We start from the raw sequence: 27,609 nt of genomic DNA on the forward strand, positions 1-27,609 counted from the left end.
CCCCTTCCTCGCCATCTGGTCCCGCCTCCTCGGAACCCGGAAGCGGGAGGCGCGCCTGGGGAGCTGCCGGTTCTAGACTTGGGAGGCGGCGGCCTCTGGCTGCTCGGCCGCGCGCCCCCTCTGCCCGCTGCTCCCAAGGGGCCTCTGCTCTGCAGCCGCCCGTCCCACCCACGCCCCCCCCCCCGACTACATCCGCTGCGCCCAAATAGGGGCGAAGAGCCGTCTAGGCTGGAAAGAAAGGGACGCGGGAGCGGCCACGGCAGGTGAGGGGCAGGCCCTGGAAAGCAGGACTGTGGGTGTGTGGTCTGTGTAGGGTTGTAGGTGGGCGTGTATGGAGCATGCGTGACTTATGAGCAGAGTTCACGAGTGGGCCGGTCCTTGTGACCATGCACGTGATCCATATCTCTGTGTGTGCGTGTGCGCCTGTGTGTCCAGCCTTCTGTTCATTGCAGATGTTTGGTGTGCTTGAACTAGTGGAACCAGGGCGGCCCCTATAGCGATTGGAGCACAAAATCCTTAGTCAGACATCCTCATTTTCTTGAGCCACCTATCCTGCGGCTGCGGGGCAGAAACTCAGGAACATTTTGGTTTCAGTTTTTTTTTCTTTTTTTCGGAGCTGGGGACTGAACCCAAGGCCTTGCGCTTTCTAGGCAAGCGCTCTACCACTGAGCTAAATCCCCACCCCCTTGGTTTCAGTCAACTTTTAAGGGGCTGCGAGTAGAGTTGTTTTGGAGATCCTACCTCAGACTAGGTGTGAGGCCTGTTAGTGAGTCATGAAGAATGTAGCTGGGAGAGCGAATGACCCTTTTTTCTTCTTTTCCCAGGGAGTTAGAAATTAGGTGCTGATGACGTTGCTTTGTCTCCATCTGCAGTGGTCCAGCTTCTCTTTTTTGCAAGGATTCTGCAAATCGGGAAGTCGTCTAATAGTGATGTATGAATTTTCAAAAAGCTTTTACACCAGGACCTTGAAACGAGGTGTCAGAGAGAAAGTTGCCATGCAGGCAGCTTCTCCTCTCCTGACATTTAGAGAGAAGTGGATAGGTTCCTGGAGAAATCTTCGAAAGATAGCTATTTAATACATACAGGTGTGGTGAAGCGTGAAGATCTGTAGTAAAGGGCCTGCTGCAGGGCCTTAGCTGTAGGTCAGTGGTAAAAGCTCATGGTGAGCATTCTCCAACACAGAATCATAGCTGGGTCACCTAGAGACTCTCAAGTTCTAATACTTTTTTATTGGTTGTATTAACAATCACAGATTGTCCCTATACAAGCCAACTATACATTGAGAGGACCAGCAATATGTGACTGACCATGTGTTAAACATTTGTAAAGATAATTTCCTCAACTATAAACTGCAGGTTCTGTTGAAACTCTGAAGGACAAGTACATGCTCACAACTAGCAAATTTATTGTCCAGCAACACAAGGTCCAGAAAGAACTGAGTGTCCTTAGCCTAGGTGGAGGGTTTTCCTTGATTAAAGGGTGTTGCAGGCTCTTTCCTCACTAGCCTGAACAGGTGCTTTTGTTTTTGTAAAGAACAGAGTCACGAGAAATCAAATCTGCCCTGAACTCCCTGCCTATGTTTCTTTTTTGATCCTGACCAGTTTGATCTCAATCTCAGCTAACTTTCTGGGCCACAGACTTTTTAGAATGTTTCTCTTGTGACTTGGGAAAGCATCCGGCTTAAGTGGATGAAAGAGAGCTAGAACAAACTTTCCTTTTCATACCCTTCACAGCTGCTTTAGCTTTGCGGCGGGGGAATGTTTTTCTTCATAGCCATCAGCTGGTCCTACGCAACATTTGGTAACTGTCTCGCCTTTCCTCAGCACCAAACTAGCACAAGTGTTAGACCCACCTGTCCTTGCAAAAGTGTCCTCACAGCTGTGCAGAATCTCTTATCTATGGAGCTTAGTTACAATGTGTTCAGTACTGAGGTGCTTGTGAATTATACTGAAGACTTGGTAAGGACTACCCTTCTGCTGCTGTGGGAAAGAAGTGGGTAACTCCTTTGTTTGCCTGCCTGTGTGTTTGTACTGTAGTTTGGTTTTGAGTGGCAGCTGATTCCAAAACTATGAATGATTTTTAAGTTGTTTGATCCTAGAGGTAAACTTTAACAAATTGATTGATGTTTTAGTTTTGTGTGTTTTGTGTGTGCTGTATAGCTCTGGCTGACCTGGGACTCACTATGTAGACCAGGATGGCCTTGAACTCACAGAGAGCTAGCTGTCAGCCTCTGAAGGCTAGGATTAAAGATATGTATCCCCACACCCAGCTGTTTAGCCTGTATTTGATATTCCCTCTTGCAGACATTCTAGAAAATGTTTCCAGTTGGAACTGTACAGATGCTGTGGTGGTATTTCAAGTCTGTCCTAATATAAAATATTCTAGGATTAACTGTATGTTCTGGCAGTGGCTTTCATTCTAAAGTAATAACTTAAGGGAGACAGGAGAGTTAAAGTAACTAAAATGTATTACATAAATGTATGAAGCTATCATATAAAGCAATTTTAAATAGTGAAAGATGTGTTAAGAGAAATAGTTTAGATGGCTTAGATATTTTTAAACATGTTAATATTTTAGATAAAATAGATAAAGGATTGTGTTCTTTGTTTTAGTGTTCACAATCACATCTGTGCACACTGGTTTCAGCATAAGATTGGTGGTGATTTTCTTGATGTTTTAAAACAATTTACAATTTTAACAACGCTCTCTTAAAGCATCTCCTTTGCTTTGAGCTAAGAGACCGGTATCCTATCAGTACTGTAGTTAGAGTTTAATGTTAGACTGCCTCCGTGTGCTTGAAGTTCAGTTTAGTGATGCTTAAAGGCAGCAGCCCAGTGTTGGGTCCCTGAAGGAGGACCAATGAATTAGGAAGTGTCTCATTGGGTTTAGAAGCCTCTGACCCTTGCCAGCCCTGAGCTTTTTCTAAAGTGGAAATTAAAAGTCAGCCTAGAATTAAGTTCTGGACTCTCAAACTCAACCCTGCTAGGGGGTCTAGTCCTGCCCTGGAAGTAGGAGGACACCATGCAAGGCAAGTATGTGAGCCCTTCCTAGTGGGCGGGTGGAAGTGCCTCTCGACAAAAAGAACCTGCACCAGGGACCTTCATTTCAGGTTCCTGTAATGGGTGTGTGAGCACAGGAGGAAAGCCAGTTCACGGCCCAGAGGAAACTTGATTCTCGGAGGGCCTGGTCCAGTCTCTTCGGGAGTTAGTCATCCTGTAGTCAGCAGACCAGGTGGGCTGACTGCCAAACCATTCTAGGCTTTAGTGAAACAAAGATGAAACCCACAGAAAGGAAACAAGCTCAGAGGTGGCTGACTTAACCTAAGGTCACAAAAGTGCTGAACACCGTTAATCCCTGCAGTTGGCAGAGGCAAGTGGATCTCCGAGTTTGAGGCCAGTGTGGTTCACTGAATGAGTCCTAGGACAGCCCAGGGCCGCACAGAGAAACCACGTCTCAAAAAAAACAAAAACCACCAAACTACAAAACACACCCCCCCAAACTAAAAGACATACTTTTTTTCTCTAGAGACAAACATTTTTGTCATAAGTTACAGCATATTTACATTTATATCATAGGTGTTTCAGAGACGTCTGTGTAACTTTCCAGCACTGTGGATTGAACCCAGGGCTTTGAGCATGTCAGGCAAATGCTCTGCCATACCTAGCTACCTCTCAGCTTTTGTACCTGTTAATCACATCAGTGGAAACGGCATGTTTGCTCCTCCCTCTCCCCCGACACACACACACCCTTTTTGGGTATTAGCTACATGTGAATTAAAGTTAGATTTTGGCATGTTGTGAATCATCTGGAAACAAGCTTACTAACCCCTTTGTCATATATGTCCTATAAGCATATGGGAAGTTTATTAAAATGGATTGATTCTTCAGGTGCTGTCAAAAGAGTTCAGAGTCTCCTAAGTAGGATGGGGTGAAAAAGAGTATTCTGTATCCAATGTGTTTCTTTAATTCTGCAAGACCTGAGTCCTCTTGTGGAGCTACTAAAGGGATCCGTCCTGTTGTCCTCTCTAGTTTAAGTCTGTATGGATGAGGCAAACAACCCTGTTTCTTTGGTGAAAGTATTGTTGGTGCAGCTAGACCAGCCTCTGCATTGAGGTCAGATGTAATGAGAATTCCTTCTGTGAGACCGCCATCTGCTTTTATTTCAGGGTTAACCTCTGTTTCTGCTCATCATGGGAGAGATTAAAGTCTCTCCAGATTATAATTGGTTTAGAAGTACCGTTCCCCTCAAAAAGGTAAGTACGATTTTACTGCAGTTCACAGTCACAAAAGCTGATACTTGGATGTGGTTTAGAAGCTAAGCTTCTAAACCAGGTATTGTATGAGAGTGAAGGTTATTGCCAAATACTGTGAATAGATGTTACAGAGTGTAAAGGTTACCCGTTCCCTGTCACATGCAGCCAGCTTTGGTGTATGAAGATTTTCTTATTTGTAATTCCTCTTATATACTCAACCTTGGATAATGTAGTAAAATGTAGACAGTATAGTCATCTCCGTTTCCGTTCCTGAAATTTAAGCTTCATAGAACTCTCTGCAGTGACACTTTCTTAACTACTTTCTTAAAACCATGACCAAGGCAACTTATCAAAGTTTATTTGGGGCTTACAGTTTTAGAGGGTTAGTTAGACTCTGTGACGAGTGTGGCAGAGCATTGTAGGCAAGCACGGTGCTGGAGCAGTGGCTGAGATCCTCCTGATCAGCAGGCACGAGGTAAAGAAAGAAGTACTGGGAATCTTTTAAAACCTCAAAGCCCATATGCAGTGCCATGCCTCCTCTAACAAGGCCACACCTCCTAATCCTCCCCAAACAGTTCCACCAACTGAGGCTCAAGTATTCAAATACATGAGCCTCTGAGGACCACTCTCACCCAAACACCGTAGATGCATACTTACTCAACCCTAGTCATCCTCCGGAGCCCATCTGCTTAGGGTGTATGTAAACCCTCAGCTGTTCAGTTGAAACTGCTGTTGACTGTGAGCCCCGTGTTAATCCTACACAAAGAGCATTCCTATCATAGAGGGAGTCTTTGCTGGTGCCCTGCAGCAGTGTTGGATTCTGTGATGTCAGGATCATCAGTGCTGTCTGTTATAGTCATTTTAGCAAAGCAGATAGCTGAGAGAGTATGGCGCAAGTGTGAGTTTATATAGAAATCTGAGCTAGTTTGCCCAGGCAGAGACTTCTGCTAACAGCCCTGGCACCGTTGAGAAACTCCCCAGGTATCTTAATGCTCCCGATAGTTTGACAAGGTGTGTCCTATGGACAAGAAACCTGAGGTCTGTGGAGTTAACTAGCATATTAGCGATCATATTGCCTACTAGACTTTGGCTTAAGAGTCAAAGTATTCTGGTTTCAAAGTCAGACTAACTGGGCTGCTTATAAAGGGCACACCTTTTACTTTTTGCTTCCCAGGAAACTTGTCAGCATTGAAGTAGGGTCCCTCTCCCTCAGCCTTTCAGGTAACTCCCATGAACTCTTGATAGATTCACTTCCTCAGTAGGATCCTTCACTCAGCCCCAAGACCCGCAAGCTGACCTAAATAGTCTTATAAGTCACTTCATTGATAGGTTACCCCCCCCCCCCCACTTGTCTTTCATGATACATTTGCTTGAAATTTTACAGTGCTTTGGTTTTAAGTTCCAGGACAGTCAGGGCTGCACAGAGAAGCCCTGTTCTTGAATAAAACAAAAACAAAAGTTGTCAAGCAGATACTGTGTTCTGACGAAGTTCTGATGAGTCTGGCTGGCATTCAGAGGACCCAGAGGAAGTTGAATACCTTTGGTTATTTACGGTGTGTGTTCAGAATGCCTCTGTCAGTTCACATGCTGTTTCAGAGTATATGTGTATAAGCTATTGTTTCAGAACCTGGTGTTTGTGTTGTTTTCCTCCCAAGTCGGTTAAAATTGAGACTTGTGCTTTCTCACATGGTTTTACAAGACTTGGGATTTGTCGTGTAGGCTGAAAAGGTCATTGGATTTGATTGGTTGCTTTTTTTTTTTTTTTTAATTTTAAACAATCCACAATCACAGGGAAAAGATAACATAGGAATCAAAACAAAGAACACAACACAAAGGTCCAAACATGAAATGTGTGTTTTCATCCATCAGGAAGGCCCAACAGAGATTATTTAAATCCCCTGGACCTTGCTTTGCTCCATTTGTCAGCTCTTGGTGACAGCAATGACCCTGGTTAGTCAATTGCTACCCACAGAGGGACATTGTGGAGTCCACAGTCCTGCTAGCTGAGAGCACTCGGGGAGAAGAAAGATAACTATTGATTTGAACTGGCAGGCGTTGGCGCAGGGAAGTAAAATAACAACTAGGCTGCATCGGATTTGTGTGAAGCGCTTGCCTCCTTTGATGTTCTTTCTTCCCCGTCAAGCTAAGAACACTAAATGACAAAGGCTTCTGACAGCCTCCTCCACGTCCCCTTCCTAAAAACAATTTACTTTCTCCCACGTCCCATCCTCAAGTGAATTGTTTGAAGCATTTCCTGAGCCGGTGACGAACACATATACTTACCTGGTCCTTCATCTGTCAGTGAAATCCCCTCCCTCTCAGATTTGCTCCACATTGGATTCTGAAGCATCTGGGGTCTGCCTAGCTCTCCATAGCCAGACTCCCAGTTCCTTCTTTCGTGCCCTGTTCAGTCTCTGACCCTGCTGGGCCAGCACTCAAGAATGACTGCAAACTACTCTTATGTACATGCACGCATGCACGCACATACACACATACTCTCCCTCCTGCATGGAAAATATAAAACACCATGCAGAGTTTACTGTTTACTGCTAAACAGAACAGATTTCCCATTATTCTGTATGGACAGTCAAGATGAAAACAGAACAATTAAAAACAGTTAAATGGTTGAAAGTCTGTTCTTTGGAAGTTTATGAAGTGCACTAAGGGAAGGGAAACCAGAGCGGCCTATTGTGGGTACTCATCCTGTAACAAACAGGACAGGTCTATTACAATTGACAATGGCTGTTGCAAACCAGCACCTTCAAACCCACACACAAGATGTTCCTTTCTCCCCTTTTAATCTTTCCTCCAGATAATCGTGGATGATGATGACAGTAAGATCTGGTCACTCTATGATGCTGGCCCCAGAAGCATCAGGTGTCCTCTCATCTTTCTTCCTCCCGTCAGTGGAACTGCAGATGTGTTTTTCCAGCAGATTTTGGCTTTGACTGGATGGGGTTACCGGGTTATAGCTGTAAGTATGGCTTCTTCAGCACTGAATCTCAGATTCCTGAGGCTTTGTCTTTCTGTTTCTGACTAACTATAGTAATGGGAACTCGTTATTTGAAGTAAGATTGTGTTTTCCCGTTTCATTTCTCAGTCAAGGAGCCTTTAGTTTTCTTGTGGTGCCTCAAACCCATGGCTGTTTGAGAGCTCTACACCAGTAAGTGTATGCTTAGTATAAATGGCTCCATCCCACTAAGCCATGTAGCCTGCCCTGGGTTTCTTTTAAAGTATCCTCAAGGTGTCATCAAAAAAGGCTTTGATTTCTGAGTATTTCTTAACAGGCTTAAGACTTGATCTAGTGTCCCACTGTCCTTCCGAATTTCTTTAAGCTGAAGTGTTTATGGGAAGATTCTGTGGCTTGTGATAAAGGTTTGTAGTGCAATCAATTTAAGCTCATCCCTGACCAGCTTACAAATAAATGAGGCTCAAACAATGGTCATTTTATTTGGCTGTGACAATTACTGGGGGCTACCTTCTAACCTACTTTTGTAACTGTTGGCCTAGCTACCTCCAAGTGGTGGTACTTGCTGTTCCTAAGTGTCTGCTGTTTCTCTTTGCATGTGCCCCTGGCACCTCTCCTCACGGCTCCTCCTTCTCATGCTCTCTACCTGCAACCAGCTAACTCTAAACCTTGCTCTAATTCCTCTAGTAATTGGCTGTAGCCGTTTTTATTTAATCAATAGTTTTAAATTAAGGAACTAGGTTTGCACAACAAAAGCTTGTAAATGTGAGCTGCAGTGGCTTCTGGGACTGCAGTGTAATGTCCCATGCTCCCTGTGGGCTGCTGTTGTAATTCATGTCAGTCACTGTCTCCTGTGTTGGGAGGGGAATTAGCGACTCTGAATATTGCAGGGACAGAACATGTGACAGAAGCAATGTGAGGAGGGAAGAGTTCATTGGCTCACAGTTCAAGGGCACAGATCACCGTGGCAGAGATGTCTCGGCTGCAGGGGCTTGAGGCAGATGGAGGCGGAGAGAGAATGCGGGTGCTCAGTTCACTTTCTCCTTTTTATGTTCACTCTCTGACCTCTGACCCCAGTCCATGGAATGGTGCTGCACACAGTCAGGTAAGGTCTTCCCACCTCAGCCTAATGTAGATAACCCCTCATGGCCATTCAAAGAGGCCAGCCTCCAGGGTGAGCCTCGAGTCTTCAGAGTTGACAAGCAGTGTTAACATCAGAGAAGGAAACTGGGTTCCACATCAGAGGTCCCAGCAGACAACTCCTCTTCTCCTGACAGCCCTTTTCTTGGGAGAACAGTTGGCATCACCACTGCCTCCAGGCCTTCTCTCTGTCTTCATCTGACAGAGAAAGAATCTCTTCGGCTAATCCTCCTGTGTCCTGGGTATTCAGTCATCCTTCACACACAGCACTCCAGGAGAGTGAGCACCCCCGGCCTCCACAGCCTTGGGCGGAACCTGAGCTGCCTTTCGGAATCGGCCCTCTGGAAAGCAAATACTGCTGGGCTTCTTGCCTCAGGCTGACAGGCCTCAGAGGCCTTACCTCTGTCTGATCTTCTATGCTGGAACTCACTCTGTATACCAGGCCGACCTCAAACTCAGATCTACTTGCCTCTGCCTCTGCCTCTGCCTCTGCCTCTGCCTCTGCCCCTGCCCCTGCCCCTGCCCCTGCCCCCTCTGCCCCCTCTGCCCCCTCTCTGCCCCCTCTGTCCCCTCTGCCTCCTCTGCCTCTGCCTCCTGAGAGGCATGTGCCACCAAACCCAGCTTTTTTTTGTTTTTTGTTTTTTGTTTTTTGTTTTTTGTTTTTTTTTTTTTTTGAGACAAGTTCTCTGTAGCTCTGGTTATTCTGGATCTTGGGGACCAGGCTGACCTCAAAGTCACAGATCCACCTGCTTCTGCATCCTCAGTGATGGAATCCAAGGAATATGTCACCATATCCTGCAGGGTTCTTTTTTACATTTGTTGTTTGTTTGGTTGGTATGTTTGTTGTATAGACGTCAGAGGACAACTTGCATGCGGATCCCAGGAATCAAACTCCAGTCTTCAGGCTTGGTGGTCCTCTACTGAGCCATTTCTGCAGCCCTCTGACCCCATTTCTTTAGCCATCAGGTGAATGCAGAAAAAGTCAGTAGTGTATTCAAAACTGTCACTCTTTGGTAGGTTAGCAGGCTGGCAAGCTAGCTCAGTGGACAACGCCCTCTCTGTACAAGGCTCCTCCACCTGCTGCGCCATTTGCCAGCCTCTCTACACTGTATTTTAAGATAGTCTTTTACCAAAGCTGGAGCTCACCATTCAGAGAGACTAGCCAGCGAATTTTGGGGATCTGGTTACTACCCCCTACCCCCAAAAAAGCCCAACACTGGAGTTACGGACATACACCGCCTACCAGTTTTTACCTGGGTGCTGAGAATCCAAACTTGGGTCTTCGTGGGTGTGCCCACATACTTCACTTACAGAGCCACATCCATAGCCCACTTTTGATTTTAAACAAATTTCTCCTTAACAGCCACAAAGTGATGTTTGAGGTATTCATATATTATAGATTTCTGTCCGTTCACCATACTTTGCTGCATGTTTCCCCATGCAAACCCATGTTAATAAATTCTGTCTCCTGAGATGTGATGTTAGTGTAAATTTGATGCTAACATACTATTTATTTTTTTAATATTTATTTTATTATTTTGAAAGAGAGAGCAAGAGAGCGAGAGAGAGAGCGAGCGCAAGGGAGAGAGCATGAGCAGGAGCAACACAGCTTGTCAGAGGAGTTCCTGTAACTGGACTCACAAGTGACAAGCTCATTTCTAGGGACTGAGATTTTTCTCCAAAGAATTTCTCCATGTGTGTCTCTCTGTGTGTCTTGTGTGTCTGTATGTCTCTGTGTATGTGGTCTTTGGGTGTATATGTCTCCTGTGTCTTTGTGTCCATGTGTCAATTGTGAGCTGCCCAGTGTGGATATTGGAAATCAAACTTGGGGCCTCTGAAAGAACAGCAAGTGCTCTTAACCGCTAAGCCATCTCTCCAGCCCTGCAGGATGTTAGCTAAAGTCTACTGATTTTATTCAGATTTACTCAGATTTACCTAGATTTAATTGGGAGTGGGGGTGGGGCAGTGTTGCATCGTGTACAGCGTTGTCGCCAGTATGTGGTATTGATTTTGGTTTGTTCTGTTTGGTCTTAGGGATTAAACTCAGAGCCTGTGTACTCTGAGCACATGGTCTACCACTGGGTCATGCCTTGAGCTTAGTGTGAAGGCTTTCAAATTAAAGCCTTATTAAATACATTCCCTTTTCTTTTATGGTAACACCTACATCATGTTCCAGAAGCCTTATCATGAATAGAATTTTATAATAAAATACATCAAATCAACAGCAGTATCTATCCCAGTGATTTTTTTCTTCAATGGCAATATAAATCTGAGGGCTTTAAACAACAAAATGAGACTGCCAGGTAGATATATAGAGATATATAGGTATTTTTTAATGAGGAGGCTGAAGATGGCTTGCTTGAACACACAGGCACCAAGTCCCATCCGTAGCAACACACACACACACACACACACACAGAGAGAGAGAGAGAGAGAGAGAGAGAGAGAGAGAGAGAGAGAGAGAAGTGAGAGGAGAGAGAGAGAGAGAGAGACATATAGACACACAAACATGTTCGTGTGTCTTGTGTAGCTGTATGTCTCTGTGTGTGTGTGGTCTCTGTGTATGTGTGTCTTGTGTGTCTATATGTCTGACACACATACACAGAGACCACACACACACAGAGACATACAGCTACACAAGACACACGAACATGTGAGACATACATACACAGAGAAACATACAGTCACACAAAACACACTCAGAGACACACACGTAGAGAAATTCTTAGGAGAAAAGTCTCGGTCCCTAGAAAATGAGCTTGTCACTTATACTTGCCAGTGACATTAGCAGACGGCTTCTTAGCTGTCATACTTTATTTGTATTGTAAGTGAAAGTACAGAAAGACGAAGATTGCAAAGGGCCATTTTATTGAGCAATTCCTTAAATGCTACTAAAAGGGAATGGAGAGTGTCTTCATGAGAAAGCATTTTATTTCTGGCTCTCCTGGCTCTCTGAACCTCATGGTCTGAGTTCAGAATGAAACTGGGCTTGTTTACCTGATGATCTCTGCAGTAGGTGCCCTTGGCCCTCAGACTATTTGGAATGGAGATCGATGCGGATTGAAATTGTTGTATGGAGCTGCATCGATGGGTCAGAGGTTAGGAGCGCTGGCTGCTCTCCAGAGGACCCAAGTTTAATTCTCAGAAACAACATGGCAGCTCATAATCATCCAAAACTGCAACCCCAGGGGGTCTGACACCTCTTCTGCTCTCCATTGGCACCCGCACGCATATGGCTTTCAAACACAGACACATAAGGAGTTTGTTTTGTTTTGTGACAAGAGTTTCTTTGTATAGACCTGGCTGTCCTGGGACTTCCTCTCTGGACCAGGCTGGCCTCAGAATTGGAGATCCTCTGCCTCTGCCCCTCAAGTGCTGGGATTAAAGGTGTGCACCACCACCCAGCGAGATTAATCTTTTTTTTTTTAAAGATTTATTTTATTTATTATATATAAGTACACTATAGCTGTCTTCAGATACACCAGAAGAGGGCATCGGATCTCTTTACAGATGGTTGTGAGCCACCATGTGGTTGCTGGGAATTGAACTCATGACCTCTGGAAGAGCAGTCAGGTGCTCTTAACCGCTGAGCCATCTCTCCAGCCCCGAGATTAATCTTTAAAAAAATAAAATTTAAAATGTTATTTTCACAAACTCAAGTAAGAAACAAAGCTTGGGCAATAGGAAGTGTTATGTGATCCTGAACCATTCAAATAGGCCGTGCATTTTAAATGTTTAACATAAAGTAAAATTTTTATTTCAGTTGCAGTATCCAGTTTATTGGGACCATCTTGAATTCTGTGATGGATTCAGAAAACTTTTAGACCACTTACAGTTGGATAAAGTGAGTAGTAAACCAATGACTTAGAGTGTGACTGCTGTAAAAGGTTAAGGTTGTCTTATTTTTTAATAAATAGCTTTACTGTGATAGAATTCACAAAGCACACAATGTACCGTTTTAAAGTAGGCACATGTGTTAGATTTCCAGATAAAGTTGTAGCTGTCAACACTGTCAACTTCAGAGCATTTTTTTCCCACCATCCCAAAAAGGAAATTTATTGGGTCAATAAGACGGTAAAGGCACTGTAAAGGAACTGGCCACCAAGCCATCCCAGGGACCCCGGACAGATGAAGAGAGCCCCTGGCTGTGGGTGGCTGTGCTGTCAGTTGAACATTTAACGCCAGTCGTGGAGGGCTTCTGTGACCACCAAGGCCAGCGAACAGTCTCAGGAAGATGAGGAGCAGTTAGCTCAACACAGCCCGGTAGCCACTGTAGTCACACACGGCAGTTTATTTAAGCACAGCACAATTAAAAGTTTCCTGGGGATAATCAGCTCATCCTGTGTGCCCAATATTGTGTAAGGCAGACTACATCGAAACTCTTCATAAACTACCTGTGACATCATCTATAAAGATGGGTTCTGTAGATTGACTACGTGTAATATCTTAAGGGTCTGGTATGGTCATACAGGTTGCACGGAAGTCACTAGGCTATTAACTACCCTCCAGCCTTCTGGGCGGAAACAGGTTATATATCTCTGCCTTTGAAGAGACAGCCCTGTGTGCCTAACATTCCTGGTTTCCCTAGTGCTTATCTGTGAGCACAAGGACCTCGGGGCCTCCTACATCCTGTGACCCCCACGAGCAGGCCATGACATCTGCGCTTGCATCTACACATAAACACATACTTTTTCCCATGGTGCAGTAATTCCCCATTTTCCCCTTAGCCCTGCAACCAAATCTGTCGTGTTTCTATGACCTTATCTGCTCTGAACATTTCACCCCAGTATAATGATATATGATGTGGCCCTTCTTTCCATTGCAGTGTGGGTCAGCACAGGTTGAGTATCCCTGTCTCAAATGCTAGATATACATCTCAAATCTTAGGCTCGTTGCATACATTTTACCAGCTGAATGTCCCCGATCTGAAAATCCAAAGTGCTATTAAATCTGAGACTTTATCAAAATTATGTCTTCAAAAAGGTTTTGGTTTCCAGAGTATTAGATCAGAGTGAGTGAGTGTGTGTGTGTGTGTGTAGCCCAGGCTGGTCTCAAGCTCACTATGTAGTCAACTATGATCTTGAACTCTGGATCTTCTACCTCCCAAATGCTGGGAGAGTTAGAGGCATGAGCCATCACTCCCTGCAAACCATGTAGCTATATCCTAGAAACCTGACTCGGGTGACAGGGAATGAAGGAAGGTCAGACCTGAGTAGGGAAAAGCTGGGCTCTGGTGGGCTTTGCACTCTGATGCAGATGCACCTGCAGTTTATCAGTGAATTTATTGTACACCTTGAGCAAGGAGGCAGGTTTTAAATTATTTACTATAATGCAACTGAATGAGGAGGTGAGAGGTAGAGGGGAGCAGTCATCCCAGAGGAGGAAGCTGTGCTTGATAGTGTGCACACACTGATGGATAAAACGCTGAAGGTCAGTTTCTTGTCAACACTTATATTTGGTCCAGAGGGAGGGTTTGCCATCCCCATGGGTCCTTGGCGTGGCAGTGCTATAGCAGTGGTACCCATTCGTTCACCTCCACTCCCCACAACCATACCCAGATTTGTCTCCGGAGGGGTTTGTTTGTTCTCTTTACTTACTTGTGTGTGTGTATGCACAGATGCATGTACTTCAGAGGTCAGCAGAGGATGTTAAGTGTTTCTGTCATTCCCCTGAGGCAGGGTCAGGGACTCCAGGTATGTTCAGAACACCAGCTCTCACATATCTGTTGGGATCCAAATCCTGGTCCTCATGCCTGAAGCAAGCACTCTGAACTGCTGAGTCATGGTTTTAACTCTCTAGTAGATTGTTTTCTTTGCTTTTTTTTTTTTTCCCAGAGCTGAGGACCAAACCCAGGGCCTTGCGCTTGCTAGGCCAGCGCTCTACCACTGAGCTAAATTCCCAACCCCTAGATTGTTTTCTTTTTTTTGGGTTCTTTTTTTTCGGAGCTGGGGACCGAACCCAGGGCCTTGCACTTCCTAGGCAAGCGCTCTACCACTGAGCTAAATCCCCAACCCCCCTAGATTGTTTTCTTGATGGGGTAAATATATTTATTTAAATAAAATATTTGTTAAATTTATAACTGCTGTAGACATTTGATGACATATTCTGTGATTAACAGCAAATGAAGCAACTCAGTATTTTAGGATCTGCCTTATGTTTATTTGTAATTAGGTCCATCTGTTTGGGGCATCTTTGGGAGGCTTTTTGGCTCAGAAATTTGCTGAATACACTCACAAGTCTCCCAGAGTGCACTCTCTGATCCTGTGCAATGCCTTCAGTGACACGTCTATCTTCAACCAAACATGGACTGCAAACAGGTAAGGATGTACATCTGTAAATGTAGGCTTTGAGGGGATTTTGATGCAGTGGGAATAGGAGGTTGACTAGAAGAAAATGCTGTGAATGCCACATTCAAGTCTTTACTCAGTTGGGTTGGCATGTAGTCATGATACAGTAACAGATGTTGCTACAGTAACAGATATTGTTGCTACAGTAACATGTTGTCCTGTCCTGCTTATCTTGTAAGATCATCTCTCTAAATTGACACAGTTTCCTGTGGGTTTCCCCAATATTCTGTCATGCTCTGCTATAAATCATACAGTTTGCTTTCCTTCCTTTCTGGGTTATTGCCCTGAGGGGTGATCACCAGTGGAAAGACAAGAACACTTAGTTCATAATGGTGTGATCATGACACTCGATGTCCTGTTCTTCAGAAAGATTTACGTAGTAGAATTGCTTTAGTAGCAACCAGTAAGTACCAGGCTCCTCTCAACCATCCTTTCATTGATTTTAACATTTTATTTTGAATCTTTGTGTGACTATGAGCCATGTCAGGACACCTCAGGTGTGAGTCCTGATGTTTGAGGTTGTAGCCCCACTGCCAGGTCGGGTAGGGGTGGAGACAGAAAGATTGCTAGCCAGACAGCCTAACCTAAAAACAGTAAGAAACCCTGTTTCAAGAGAATAAGGCAAAGAGTGATACAGGACAACAGCTGTGTCCTTTGGCATCTCTCTCTCTCTCTCTCTCTCACACACACACACACACACGCAGAGAGAGAGAGAGTCCTGTTCTTTAGGTCTTTCTTTATCAATATGTGAAGGTTTATATCGAGATAAATCAATTTGAGGAGCCAGAGATCTAGTTAGAACTGAGTTGTGACCAACCCTAGCAGCCTTCACCTTGCTTTATAGACCAGCTTTCTAACTAGTAGGTTATCCTTCTGGTAGCCATGACAGTAGATTATGATCACCTAGGGATGCTTTGAACACCCACTAGTAACTACAAGATATTAACAACCTGCTTTTCCTTGGCTAAAACTAATTTCCTAGATGGCATTTTGTGTCTTCTGAGCCATTGCTCTGTCTCTGGGTTTCTTGTAATCTTTTTTTTTTTTTTTTTGACTTATTCACTTTACATCCTGCTCATTGCCTTTCCACATGCCCAGCAAGTCTGATCAGAGAGGCCCAGAGAGCTGAATGAATGGTCTATAGACAGTTCTGCTTGGGAGCCTGGTGTCAGAGACATCATTTGGGAGCAAGAGTAGTATAATTCAGTGCAGAGGTAACTCATAGCTCGCACTGGGACTAGCCAGTAGAATAGCTGGGTAATTTCCTCTTCCTCTTTAAGAAGGAGAGGATATAGGAGGGAACATACGCAGAGCTTGTCCTAAGGCTTTGGTGCCTGCCAGGCAAGTATTCAGACAGTGAACTCCAGCCTCAGCCCTCGGGACTTCATTCTTTCTAGACTTAAATGTCACTTAAAAGCCTCATGGTAGAAGCAAGCTGTGGTGACATGAACCTGTCGTCCCAGCTCTAAGAACAGTGGAGGAGAAATTGTCAGACGTTTGAGGCTAGTTAAGATAACAGACAAGACGAGACTGTCTCAAACCACAAAAACAAAAACCTCATACAGAGGTTTTACCTTAAACCCATTATTTGGGTTCCAAATTCTGCAAAGGGAGAAAACAAAAACAGTCACTTATCCCATATCTAGTTAGATGCCGCCTGAACTTGTTTATTTTGGGTCTTTTTTTTTTTTGGTTCTTTTTTTTTTCGGAGCTGGGGACCAAACCCAGGGCCTTGCGCTTCCTAGGTAAGCGCTCTACCACTGAGCTAAATCCCCAGCCCCTTGAAAAGCGCTAGGCATGTTTTAGCCTAGCTCTTTTTTTTTTTTTTTTTTTTTGGTTCTTTTTTTTCAGAGCTGGGGACCGAACCCAGGGCCTTGCGCTTCCTAGGCAAGCGCTCTACCACTGAGCTAAATCCCCAATGCCTGAACTTGTTTAAATACCAACAAATGCGTCCTTGCCTGTAGGATTGTGGGTCATGACCTTTTTGACAAACCTATTATCTCCAAAAATTTTTGGGTTATAATTCATAACAGTAGCAGAATTACAGCTGTGAAGTAGCAATGGAATGAATTTCATAATTTTTATTTCATTTACAACATGAACTGTACTAAAGGTTGGCGCATTAGGAAGGTTGAGAAGTACAGTATTTAGGACAAAGCAGACCGTGAGTAGGTGAGTTGTGTGTGTGTCTATGGTTTAGCACAAGGCAGGTTGTGCCCAGTGTTGGCTAAATAATCCAGTCACTTCTCTGTCCTGCCACTTACGTGCAAATAGTTCTTGGGATTGTTTTCTCCTGGAACTGTGAAGGGGGTCCCTGTAATCTCCAAGAGCAGTAGTTGTCAGCAAATGAACGGCATTAGGAGAGCAGGTTCTCCCCAAGTCTATTCCCTTAGACCTTGATACTCAGTCGAAGGTGTCTTTTGAGTTCTGATGTTATGTGGAGTCTGGCAGGATTTTATATTTATAGATATTAAAGATTTTCCTTTTTTTTTTGATCTCACTAAACTCAGACATCTGCCAGTATTAAAGGCTCATTCCATTATGCCCAGCTAGTACAAGCATGTGGTGCACAGACATACACGCAGATAAACCACTTACACATAAAATGACTAAGTCTAGTTACAAAAAGACACGAGGCTTGACCCTTCTCTCCAAGGGTGATGAGTTGAGGATCTTTGCCCCTTCTTTTACGGCAGTTCTATCTGAGAATTAAACTTTGTCTTGCTCTGAGCCCTGTCCGCCCCCATCCCAGGGCTGTTGTTACCTGTTTCGGTGACTTCAGGTTGTTCAGCTGGACCTTTGTCCTGAGCTGTCCTGGTGGAAAGGTTACTTGAGCATGTGGGATAGGTAGGTGGGCGATCTTGTCCCTGAAGGGAAATAGGCACTTTAGCATCTATAAGAACCTATGCTTTGGGCTGACTTCCAGAGTTGCATTCTGAAGGTTACAAAAGGATGGCCTCTGCCTTTCCAAGCCTCTCATCAGAAGAGTAAGTAGTCTGTAAAGTGTTATTTTTTTGTCCTGGCTACCTAATATTTCAGTTCTGAACAAATAGTACTAATATCCAGCAGGAAATCAAGTCATTGTTGCCTGTCAGATTTACCCAGGACTCCTATGGGCAGTTGTATAGTGTCGTAAGTTCTTTGAGTCTTTCTGTGTCTGTGAACCTCCCAGTCTTCCTTCCAGCCCTCGTACCTTCACATTAGAGCGCTCTATTCTGCTGTTCCTCCGCCTTGGCCCAGGTGTGCCAGTCCCTTGCCTCAGGCACCTCAGTGCTTGGAGAGAGCTTTTCCTCCAGTCTAATACAGCAGCCAGCAAGGAGGCAGCCAGTGTCTGGCTCCCTCCTCCTGCAGTTGCTGTGTGTTATTAAACACCATAAAGGTGACATCATTTCCCCCAGAACAAGTTTGTACAAATGCTCCCTCAATCCTTTATAGATCTCTCTTATTCTGATTTTTATGGGGGTGTGGAGGGGGGCAGTCATGTGTTCAGAGGCAGAGATTGGTATCTAATATCTTCCACCATCATTGTCTCAGATAGAGGCAGAGTCTAGAAGCTGCCACCTTACCCGGGGAATCCCCTGCCTTGACCTCCCACACACTCCCGGCATTGACTCAGGCACTACAGATGTGAACTCCAGCCCTCACGCTTGAAGGGCAAGCACTTTACCCTTTGACCCATCTCCCCAGCTCTGTTTTGTTGGGGTTTTGTTTTGGGTTCCATGTTTTCTAGGCTGGCTTCCAGCTGTCTGCGTGTGACCTAAAAGTCCCGGTCCTCTCGAGTGTTGGGATTATAGGTGTGAACCACTATACCGAATTTATGCAGTCATGGAGATTGAACCCCAAGGCTTTTTGCATGCTAGGCAAGCACTCTACCAACCAAGCCACATTGTAGCCCTTATTCTGCTTTAAATATGCACATGCCACATGTTGTGTTACCTCACGGTCAGCACTGATCTGTCCTCTCTAGGACCTGAAGTGGATCTTTGGCATTTTGTTGTTGCTCCCGATCTGGTTGAGTCTCTTGTTTGGGAAACCCTTCAGCACTTCCTAAAGCCTGATAGCATTCATGTCCAGTAATGCTCCCGGGGAGGCATTCCCCATCGGTTGTGTCCCGGTATAGTCTCATCATCGGAATGGGTGCTGTTAGCCACTGGGGATCTACTGGTCCCTCCTGCCTCGCCTGATCAGTCAGTGTTCCTTCATCTCCTGGTAACGGCATGTACAGTCAATACACCGCAAAGATAGAGTGAATTACTCCTTGGAAGGAAGTCTTTCTGTGGGGAAGGTTGTTATTCTGTCAGTTAAGCAAGCCATGTTGTAAATGTCCAACACCCGAGACCTCCACAGGCCTGGCCAGAGGGGAAGCAGCTGCCTGGCCCAACTGCCCAGCTTCCTTAATCTCGGTTTCCTCTTTCAGGTTTTCCTTCACAAGCTTTCTGTTACTCGCTGTGGTGTTTCCTTGCCTTTCTTGTACCATTTGGAGCAATCTAACCATTCTACTTCAGGATGAACAATTTATTATTCTCCCAAACAAATCCTTTTTAGAAAACAAATTCTGTTTTTAACTTCCCTCACCACAGAATGTCTTCGTACTTACTTCATAGTTGTGCCTTTCTTTGCGTTTCGCTCATGGTTCCTGCTTCCTTCCTTGAAATGCAGATCATCAGACCATGTGTTAGCTGTGGAGCAAGAAGCAAGGCTGGCTACTCTGTACAGCAAGTTCCCGCAGCCAGGCTCTCTAGTCGCAGCCAAACAGTAACAACAGAGTTATAGTTTAAAACAAACTTTACAGAAACAGCCAAATTTAGACAGTTCTTTTCAGTAAGCTATATTTTATGATTTTATGATGTCTTCATCAGAATGCAGCGCAATTCCTTTCTGTAATCTTGCTTATATAGAATTACATGCTAGTTCCAATCTTCACTCATGGTGACCTCACTTTTGGGTTCAGGTCAAGAACAAAGCAACCCTAAACTGTTTCTCTACATGCACACAGTTTAAGAAAACTTGTTTATTAACAGACCCAAACATATTTTTAGCTTTGCGAATAGATTCAAGATATATATATGTCACTGCTAAGATTACCCAAGTCTTGTAAACCTAAAGACCTCTAGTTTAATGATCAGTTCCATTTTATTTAAGCATTCATTTATCTGTAAACCTACTTGAAGAATTCTTGGGATTTTTTTTCTTTTTCAGTCATCCCCCCCCCCCCCCGCTCTCTCTCTCTCTCTCTCTCTCTCTCTCTCTCTCTCTCTCTCTCTCTCTCTCTCTCTCTCTCACACACACACACACACACACACACAAGCTTCAGACTCACTGTGTAACTCAGGCTGGTTGTTCAGCCTTCCTCTGGATTCCAGGCGTCCTGCTGTGATGGAGCTTCAGTGCTAAAGATCACTCTCCTTTTCTGTGTCAGTCACCAGCCTCTGTCCTTGTTTTGCAGCTTCTGGCTGATGCCAGCGTTTATGCTCAAGAAAATAGTTCTGGGGAACTTTTCCTCTGGCCCAGTGGACCCGATGATGGCTGATGCCATCGATTTCATGGTGGACAGGGTAAGAACGGTGACACTGTAGGCACTTCCACTGGGGTTTCCGTGCACGTGTAAAGGGGGTCCATCATCTGTGGTGTGCTCAGGGGAGGTCTTTGTGAAGCCGTCCTCTGTATTAACTGTAGTACTTCAGACAGACTCTGCTTCTTCTGGTCAGGGCTTAGCTGCATCAAGGTCTCCCAGCAGCTGCTGCACATTCAAACCCAACAGCAACTTAGAAAGCAGAGTGATGCTTGCTGGGGCCTAAACCCAGGAACCTGGCACTTGGGAGGCAGAGGTAGGCAGATCTCTGTGAGCTCAAAGCCAATCTGGTCTACAGAGTGAGTTCCAGGACAGCCAGGGCTACACAGAGAAACCCATCTTAAAAAACAAAAACAGGGGTTGGGGATTTGGCTCAGTGGTAGAGCGCTTGCCTAGGAGGCACAAGGTCCTGAGTTCTGTCCCCAGCCCCGGAAAAAAAAAAAAAAAACAAAAAACAAAAAACAAAAAACAAAAAAAAAAACAACTAGTTAATTAATCTAAGAGACTAGAGAGATGACTCAGTAGTTGAGAGCACTGTTTTTGTTCTAGAAGATGTGAGTTTGGTTCTCAGCACCACCTTTGGTGGTAACACCCGCTGTGGGAAATCAATATTCTGGTCACTGAGGGCACCAGCTTATCGGCTGGAGAGATGGTTAAAGGTCTGAACTGCCCTTGCAGAAGACTCAAATTGACTTCTCAGAACCCATGTCAGGCAACTCACAACCACCTGAAATTCTAGCTTCAGGGGATCCATCACCCTCAGCGGGCCTCACAGACACCTGCATTTTAAACATAAAATTAAATTTTATTTAAAAGTTAATTTTTTTGCCTGTCTATGGTACGTATACCCATAGTCTCAGTACTTGGGAGGCTGAAGCAGCAGGGTCTCCCCCTTGAGGCCAACCTAGATATACAGCAAAACTGTCTCCAAGAACAAAAGCTTCCATGGCCTCACGCTAGACAGTGCATCTAGAATTGATGGGCATCTGAGAATCTGGCTCCTTTTGGGCGGGGAGAGGTTTTGTCTCTTGAGAGAGGAGGTATGTGGTGGCCTCAGGCTTCACTTCCAGAGTGTTGGGCTGCAGGCGTGTGCCACCATGCCCAGCCAGGATCAGTGTTTACCTGCCCTCCCTCCTGAACCATTCAGGTCAATGTGACAAACAAGTCTGCACTCTGGCATTTCAGAACCCCGGGCAGAAGGTACCTGAGGTCCTACATGCTGACTTGTCACCTTCGTGGCACATAAGTTAGGGTGTACCTGCATTGAACAGGCAGTGAGAAGACCCCATGGCATTTATAGGGCCTGACTTAGGTGCCACAATAGTAAAGGCCACTGCCCAAGAGTCCCCGATCGCAGTCTCTCAGATACATTGTGTTTTCTCATTGGTGGGTTTTCCATCACACATCCCCAACATCACATCCCTCTGTATGCACGGAAATAAAATTCCTGCAAACTCTTACCTGCATCTCTGTCTCTTCCTGCAGCTGGAGAGTTTGGGTCAAAGTGAACTGGCTTCAAGACTAACTCTCAATTGTCAAAATTCCTATGTGGAACCTCATAAAATTCGGGATATCCCTGTCACCATCATGGATGTAAGTTTCTCTTGAAATAATACAGGTACTTGCCATTATAAATATATAGCCAAGATATAATTATTTGGACATTAACCACGCTTCTTCAAATACACCTTGGCCTTTTCAGTTTCACAGTAACCTACTGCTCATCCTGGGTTTTTGCTGACAAGAGTGACAGACACTCTTGTCCTAGGTGCTGGTGAATGCCGTGATCCCAGCACTGCAGAGGCAGAGAGGCAGGAAGATGCTGAAGTTGGAGACAACCTGGTTACATAGCAAGTTCTAGGCTAGCCAGGGGTATAGACTACCTCAGCTCTCCCCCACCAAAAGTTAAAGAATAGAGTCTGGAGAGTTGATGATTCGGTGGTTAAGAGCACTGGCTGTTCTTGCATAGAACCCGGGTTTGTTCCCCAGCACCTCTGTGGTGGTTCATAATCATCGGTAACTCCACTTCCACAGGATCTCATCCTTCCTGGCCTCCTCAGGTATCAGCATATAGGTGGCATGCTGATATTCACACAGGCCAAATACCAACATGTAAATAAAGTCAAATTAAGTAAGCATGGGGGGAGGTGTTTAGGGTGCTGGGAGCAGAACCCATACTTCTCTTGTGCTAGACAGGCACTCTGCCACTCAGCCAGACACCTCCAGCCCTTGGGTTGGAGCATTTTGTTTTTTCACCAACAGGTGCTCTAAAGGTCTAGTGATTTCACATGCACATACCCACACAAAGAAACACACATAATTAAAAATAAATTGTTGGTTTTGTTTAAGATTCATTCTGCAAAGGTGGCTCGCTGGTTATAAAAGAGATTGTTCTTCTACAGACCCTGGGTTCTAGTCCAGTTGCCCACATGGCATGGCAGATCACAACTCTGTGTGTGTGTGTGTGTGTGTGTGTGTGTGTGTGTGTGTGTGTATCTCCTCAAGACAGGGTTTCTCTGTGTAGCCCTGGCTGTCTTGGAACTGGATCTATAGACTGGCCTCAAACTCAGAGATCCACCTGCCTCTGCCTCCCAAGTGCTGGGATTAAAGGTGTGCACCCCCACTGCCCGGCTTCACAATCTTTTTTTTTTTTTTTTTTGGTTCTTTTTTTCGGAGCTGGGGACCGAACCCAGGGCCTTGCACTTCCTAGGTAAGCGCTCTACCACTGAGCTAAATCCCCAGCCCCCACAATCATTTTTAACTATGGTTCAGAAGTTCCGCTGTCCTTTTCTGGCCTGCATGCAGGTGGTACACAGACATACATGCAGGCAAAACACCTCTAAATGAAAACAAAGATTCACTGGCCCCACAATGTGTCTGAATATCATTATCTTAAGGCTGAATGATACTATTACATACATTGTACATCTCCTTGACATCTAGGCTGTTTCCAACCCAGATGTTTGGCTGTTGCGGATGTGTCAGTTAACATGGTGTAAAAGCATCAGAGTCTTCGCTTTTTAGATATTGGGATTTGGACTGCAGAGATAGCTCATTTGTTGAGCAGTTCCTGCTCTGTAGAGGATGCAGGTTCTGTTCCCAGCACCTACATGGCTCCCCACAACTGTCCATAATTCTAGCTCCAGAAAACCCAGTGTCCTCCTCTGGTCTCCTCGGCTACCCACACCCATAGTGGCACACCTGTAATTCTACTTTAAACTTTCTGAGGAATTGACACAGTGTCTTCCAATGGCTGTATCATTTTACATTTCCCCCAATAATACACAGGGTTCTGGTTTACTTAACATTCTGACATTTTGGATTTGAGTCCAGCCTTTAATAGCTGAACCATTTCTCCAGCCCCAGAACCTGCATTAAAACAAACGAACAAACAATAAACACCAGGCATGGGGCGCGTCCCTGTAATACCACCCTTGGAGAGGCGCACACAGGCAGGCTCCTGGTTGGCTGACCTGCCAGTCTAGCCTGCTTTGTGAGTTCCAGGCCATCGAGAGATATCTGAGGTTGACCCCTAGCTTCCACATACACACATATATGCATGCATATACACACAAAATATACATATACTTATCTTTAAAATATTTTCAAAAATTATTTTGTATGCATGCCTCAGAGCATCTGAAAGATGTCCAAAGCCACGTGTGCTCAGCTTCCAGAACACCTCCTCCCAGAAAGAGTCTGAACTTCTGCCTTTAGTCTTTTTTTAAAAAGATTGTTTTACTTTATATGGATGGTTTTGCCTGTGTGTATGTAAGTGCACCATCTGGCCATGGGGCCAGATGAGGGCGTTGATTCCCCTAGAACTAGAGTTACAGGCAGTTGTGGGCTGCCCTGTGGGTGCTGGGACCCTAACCAGAGTCCTCCAGAAGAGCAGCCAGTGCTCTTAGCTCCAAGCCATCTCTCTAGACCAGGATTTCATTGTTTTTGAAGTTGGCATTCTTGTGATTACTTACTATTAATATTTCATTAACTGGCTACATATGAGAGGCAAGAGACATTTGGCAACAGATCTACAGCTGAGGTCTTAAGGAGTTGGAATTAGAATTTTACTTTCCAGATGGGGATGGGGGGGGGGGCTTGCACATGCTAGGCAAGCATTGTACCACACAGCTGCACGCCCAGCCTCTCTGATTGGAGTTGGACATGACCAGGAACAGCAGTAGGAGGCAATTTCTGGCACTCAGGAACATGGGGTGACACTTTTGTACTGAACTAAGAATGCCTGAGATTTCAGCCTTGTGTGTCTTCAAAGGTGTTTGACCAGAGTGCACTGTCAATGGAAGCCAAGGAAGAAATGTACAAACTGTACCCTAATGCCCGGAGAGCTCACCTTAAGACAGGAGGCAATTTCCCCTATCTGTGCAGGAGTGCAGAGGTCAATCTTTATGTGCAGGTAAGTCCAGCCTGGGCCCAGAACATGTGAGCTTTAGAGACCCCTAGTGCTCCTTAACGGTGCTCCACTAGATCAGCCCTGCATCACACACTGTGGTGCAAGTGGCCCTTAGTATGGTGGCCCTTGCCTCCTGGAGACAGGGAATGCAGCCAGAGCAAGACACCACATCCAAATGGAGCCCTCCAAGTCTCAGAAAATGACTTCTTGATCTGATTGCACACTAATGGCAAAAGTAAAACACCTCATTTTCTCAAGAGATTACTAGATGGGGTGACAAGTGGCTGCCTTGATAATCTGGCGAGAAGCATCAGGCGCCTTCCCAGTGAGCGAGCCTCATCTTTAAGGCTCTCCACTACTGCAGAAGTAGATTCTAAGGAGGCAGTCCTAACCATAGAGAAACCGATGCCCAGAGACGCCCATCATGCCGTTAGCCACAGTAGCGAAGACTGGAAAGACCGCACTGAATGTCCACAGTTGGAGCGTCATTGGGCTGTTTAAGATGTGTATGAAGGGGGTTGGTAGAGCGCTTACCTAGGAAGCGCAAAGCCCTGGGTTCGGTCCCCAGCTCCGAAGGAAAAAAAAAAAAAAAAGATGTGTATGAAGGGCTGGCCAGATGGCTTCGTGATTAAGAGCAGGTGCTTCTGTGCACAGGATTAGGTTTGATTCCCAACACGCACATGATGGCTTACTACCACCTGTAACCCCAATTCCAAGAGATCCGGCACCTTCAACCTCTACAGGCACCAGGCACACGTGAGCAAAACATGCAAAGAACTTTTAAGAAAAGAAAAAAAGGTTTATGAAGGGCTGCAAAGATGGGGCTGTGCAAGAATGAGAACTGTAGTTCAGACGCCCAGAGTCACATAAATGCCTGCTGAGCCTCTAGGCTGGGAAGGTGGACTCCGAGGACTCCCGAGAGCAAGCTGACTATCAGGGGGCTGGAGAGATGGCTCAACAGCTAAGAGCACGGGCTGCTCTTCCAGAGACCTAGGTTCAGTTCCCAGCTCCCACTTGGCAGCTCAAAATGAAATTCTAGATCCAGGGGATCCAGCATCTTCTTCTGGCCTCCAAGTGCACATTATATGCATATGATGCATAGGCCTATGTGTGTAGGCAAATCTCCTCTACACATTTTTTGGTTGCTGGGAATTGAACTCAGGACCTCTGGAAGAGCAGTCAGTGCTCTTAGCCTCTGAGTCATCTCTCCAGCCCTCTACATTTTTAAACAAAGGATTGACCATGTTAGAGAGCTCTGGATTTGATTGATACCTGCCTTCCTCGATGATTAAGATGAAGAGTGATCAACCGTGGGTCTCTACACGCACATACACACGAGCCCACACACGAGCCCACACACATGCGCCCTCAAATGCACATATGCACAAACATGGGAGTTAATGTGGGTGGAGGGCAGTGTCCATGAACACTTGGCAAGAGAAGCTGCTTTGACACAACAGTTTGAGGGCAATGGTCCCAGCGATTCTTTGGTCAGCACAGTGGTGAACACTTACAATCATAGCACTTTGAGCTGACACGGGATTGCTCTAAGTTCAAGGCCAGTCTGAGCTACATAGTGAGACCCATGTTGTTTCTTTGCTGGCTTTTCTCTAGTGTAAATTCTCCCACCATGCTTGTTACTGGCACACTACACCTTCTGCTCTGTGACAGTCGTTGACAAATGAAGGTGCTGGGTATTCTTCAGTGGTAAAGTGTTTGTTTGCTATGTGACGAGGAAGGCCTGACCTCAGTTCACACCATCCAAAGCGGGTGTGATGGCATAACCCGGGGAGGGACAGACAGGCAGACCCTGGGGCCGGCTAGCCTGCCAGCCTATCCCACTTGCCAAGCTTGATGCCACTGAGAGACTGTCTCCAAGGCCAGGTGGAGGGCCATGATGGCTCAGCGAGTGAAAGAACTGCCACCAAAGCCGACAATCAGTTCAGTGCAGGACACTTCAGAGGACACAGTTAGCTCCACAGCCTCTCTGTCTTCCACACATACACACGCCAAGTAAGTTGTGACTTCTTAAAGGAGCCCTAAGGGGGCTCACAACCATCAGTAACAGGGACCCGATGCCCTGTTCTGGTGAACAAGAAGACAGTACTCACTGAAGGGGGCAGGAGCCCTAAGGAGTGACACCAGTGCTGCTCTCTGGCCTCTGTGATTTCAGAAAGATTCAGCACTGGGATGGGGGCCGCACGGTGGTGGAGCCCTTGTATGGAACTCTGAAGCCTTGCTTCAATCCCAGCACCATAAAACAAAGCCCTAATAACCAAAGCCATCTGCTCTTTCCAGATACATTTGCTGCAGTTCCATGGAACCAAGTACGCTGCCATCGACCCGTCGGTGGTCAGTGCAGAGGAGCTGGACGTGCAGAAGGGCCAGCTCGACCTCAGCCAGGAGGAGCCATAGAAGGGCCCAACAGCGAGCCACCCTGCTCCTGCACAATCAGTTCAGGTCCATCGGGCACACTGGTTCTCACTCTTCTGGAAGTAGGACTGATTGTCAATCTCATGACAGGCGTCAGCCCTTCTAGGCCAGTGTGACTGTCCCCTCTCCACGTTTATTTTTGCTTTAAACTTTTGAATTTGAAGAACTTTTAAAGACTCCCATTTTAAGAATTGTGAAAATTTTGCTACCAAAAGTCTTCTCCACACTGTGTTCATCTCGAAGGCTTGGGGTCGGTCATGTGACATTTTTCTTTTCCTGCTTTGTAAGACTGCTGCACCTCCGGGTTGGAAGAGGAACACGGTCATTTTTATGTTTTCTTGAGCATAACCAGAGTATCGAGGCTGGCAGCTTGCTGGCCACTCCCTACACATCAGCTCTTTTAGTTTCCAGTTGAGCACACCATTTTGAGTATTAGCTGTTGTATTTCTAGACATTACATTTGGAATAAAAATTGAATTTCAGCCA

General features: G+C 45.5%; 1 protein-coding gene across 5 annotated transcripts; it reads left to right on the forward strand.

Annotated features, from left to right (window-relative positions):
* Window positions 1-68: 68 nt before the first annotated feature.
* On the forward strand, window positions 69-27,609 carry Spg21 (SPG21 abhydrolase domain containing, maspardin). 5 transcript variants are annotated; one of them, NM_001413543.1, is given in 9 exon segments: window positions 69-263; window positions 4,166-4,252; window positions 7,065-7,226; window positions 12,124-12,204; window positions 14,532-14,677; window positions 20,154-20,262; window positions 21,765-21,872; window positions 24,553-24,693; window positions 26,989-27,609. In NM_001413543.1, coding segments are annotated over 8 exon segments (927 nt in total). In that variant the 5' UTR covers window positions 69-263; window positions 4,166-4,189; the 3' UTR covers window positions 27,106-27,609.

This window comes from Rattus norvegicus, chromosome 8 (genome assembly GCF_036323735.1).
Source record: "Rattus norvegicus strain BN/NHsdMcwi chromosome 8, GRCr8, whole genome shotgun sequence".
NCBI lineage: Eukaryota > Metazoa > Chordata > Mammalia > Rodentia > Muridae > Rattus > Rattus norvegicus.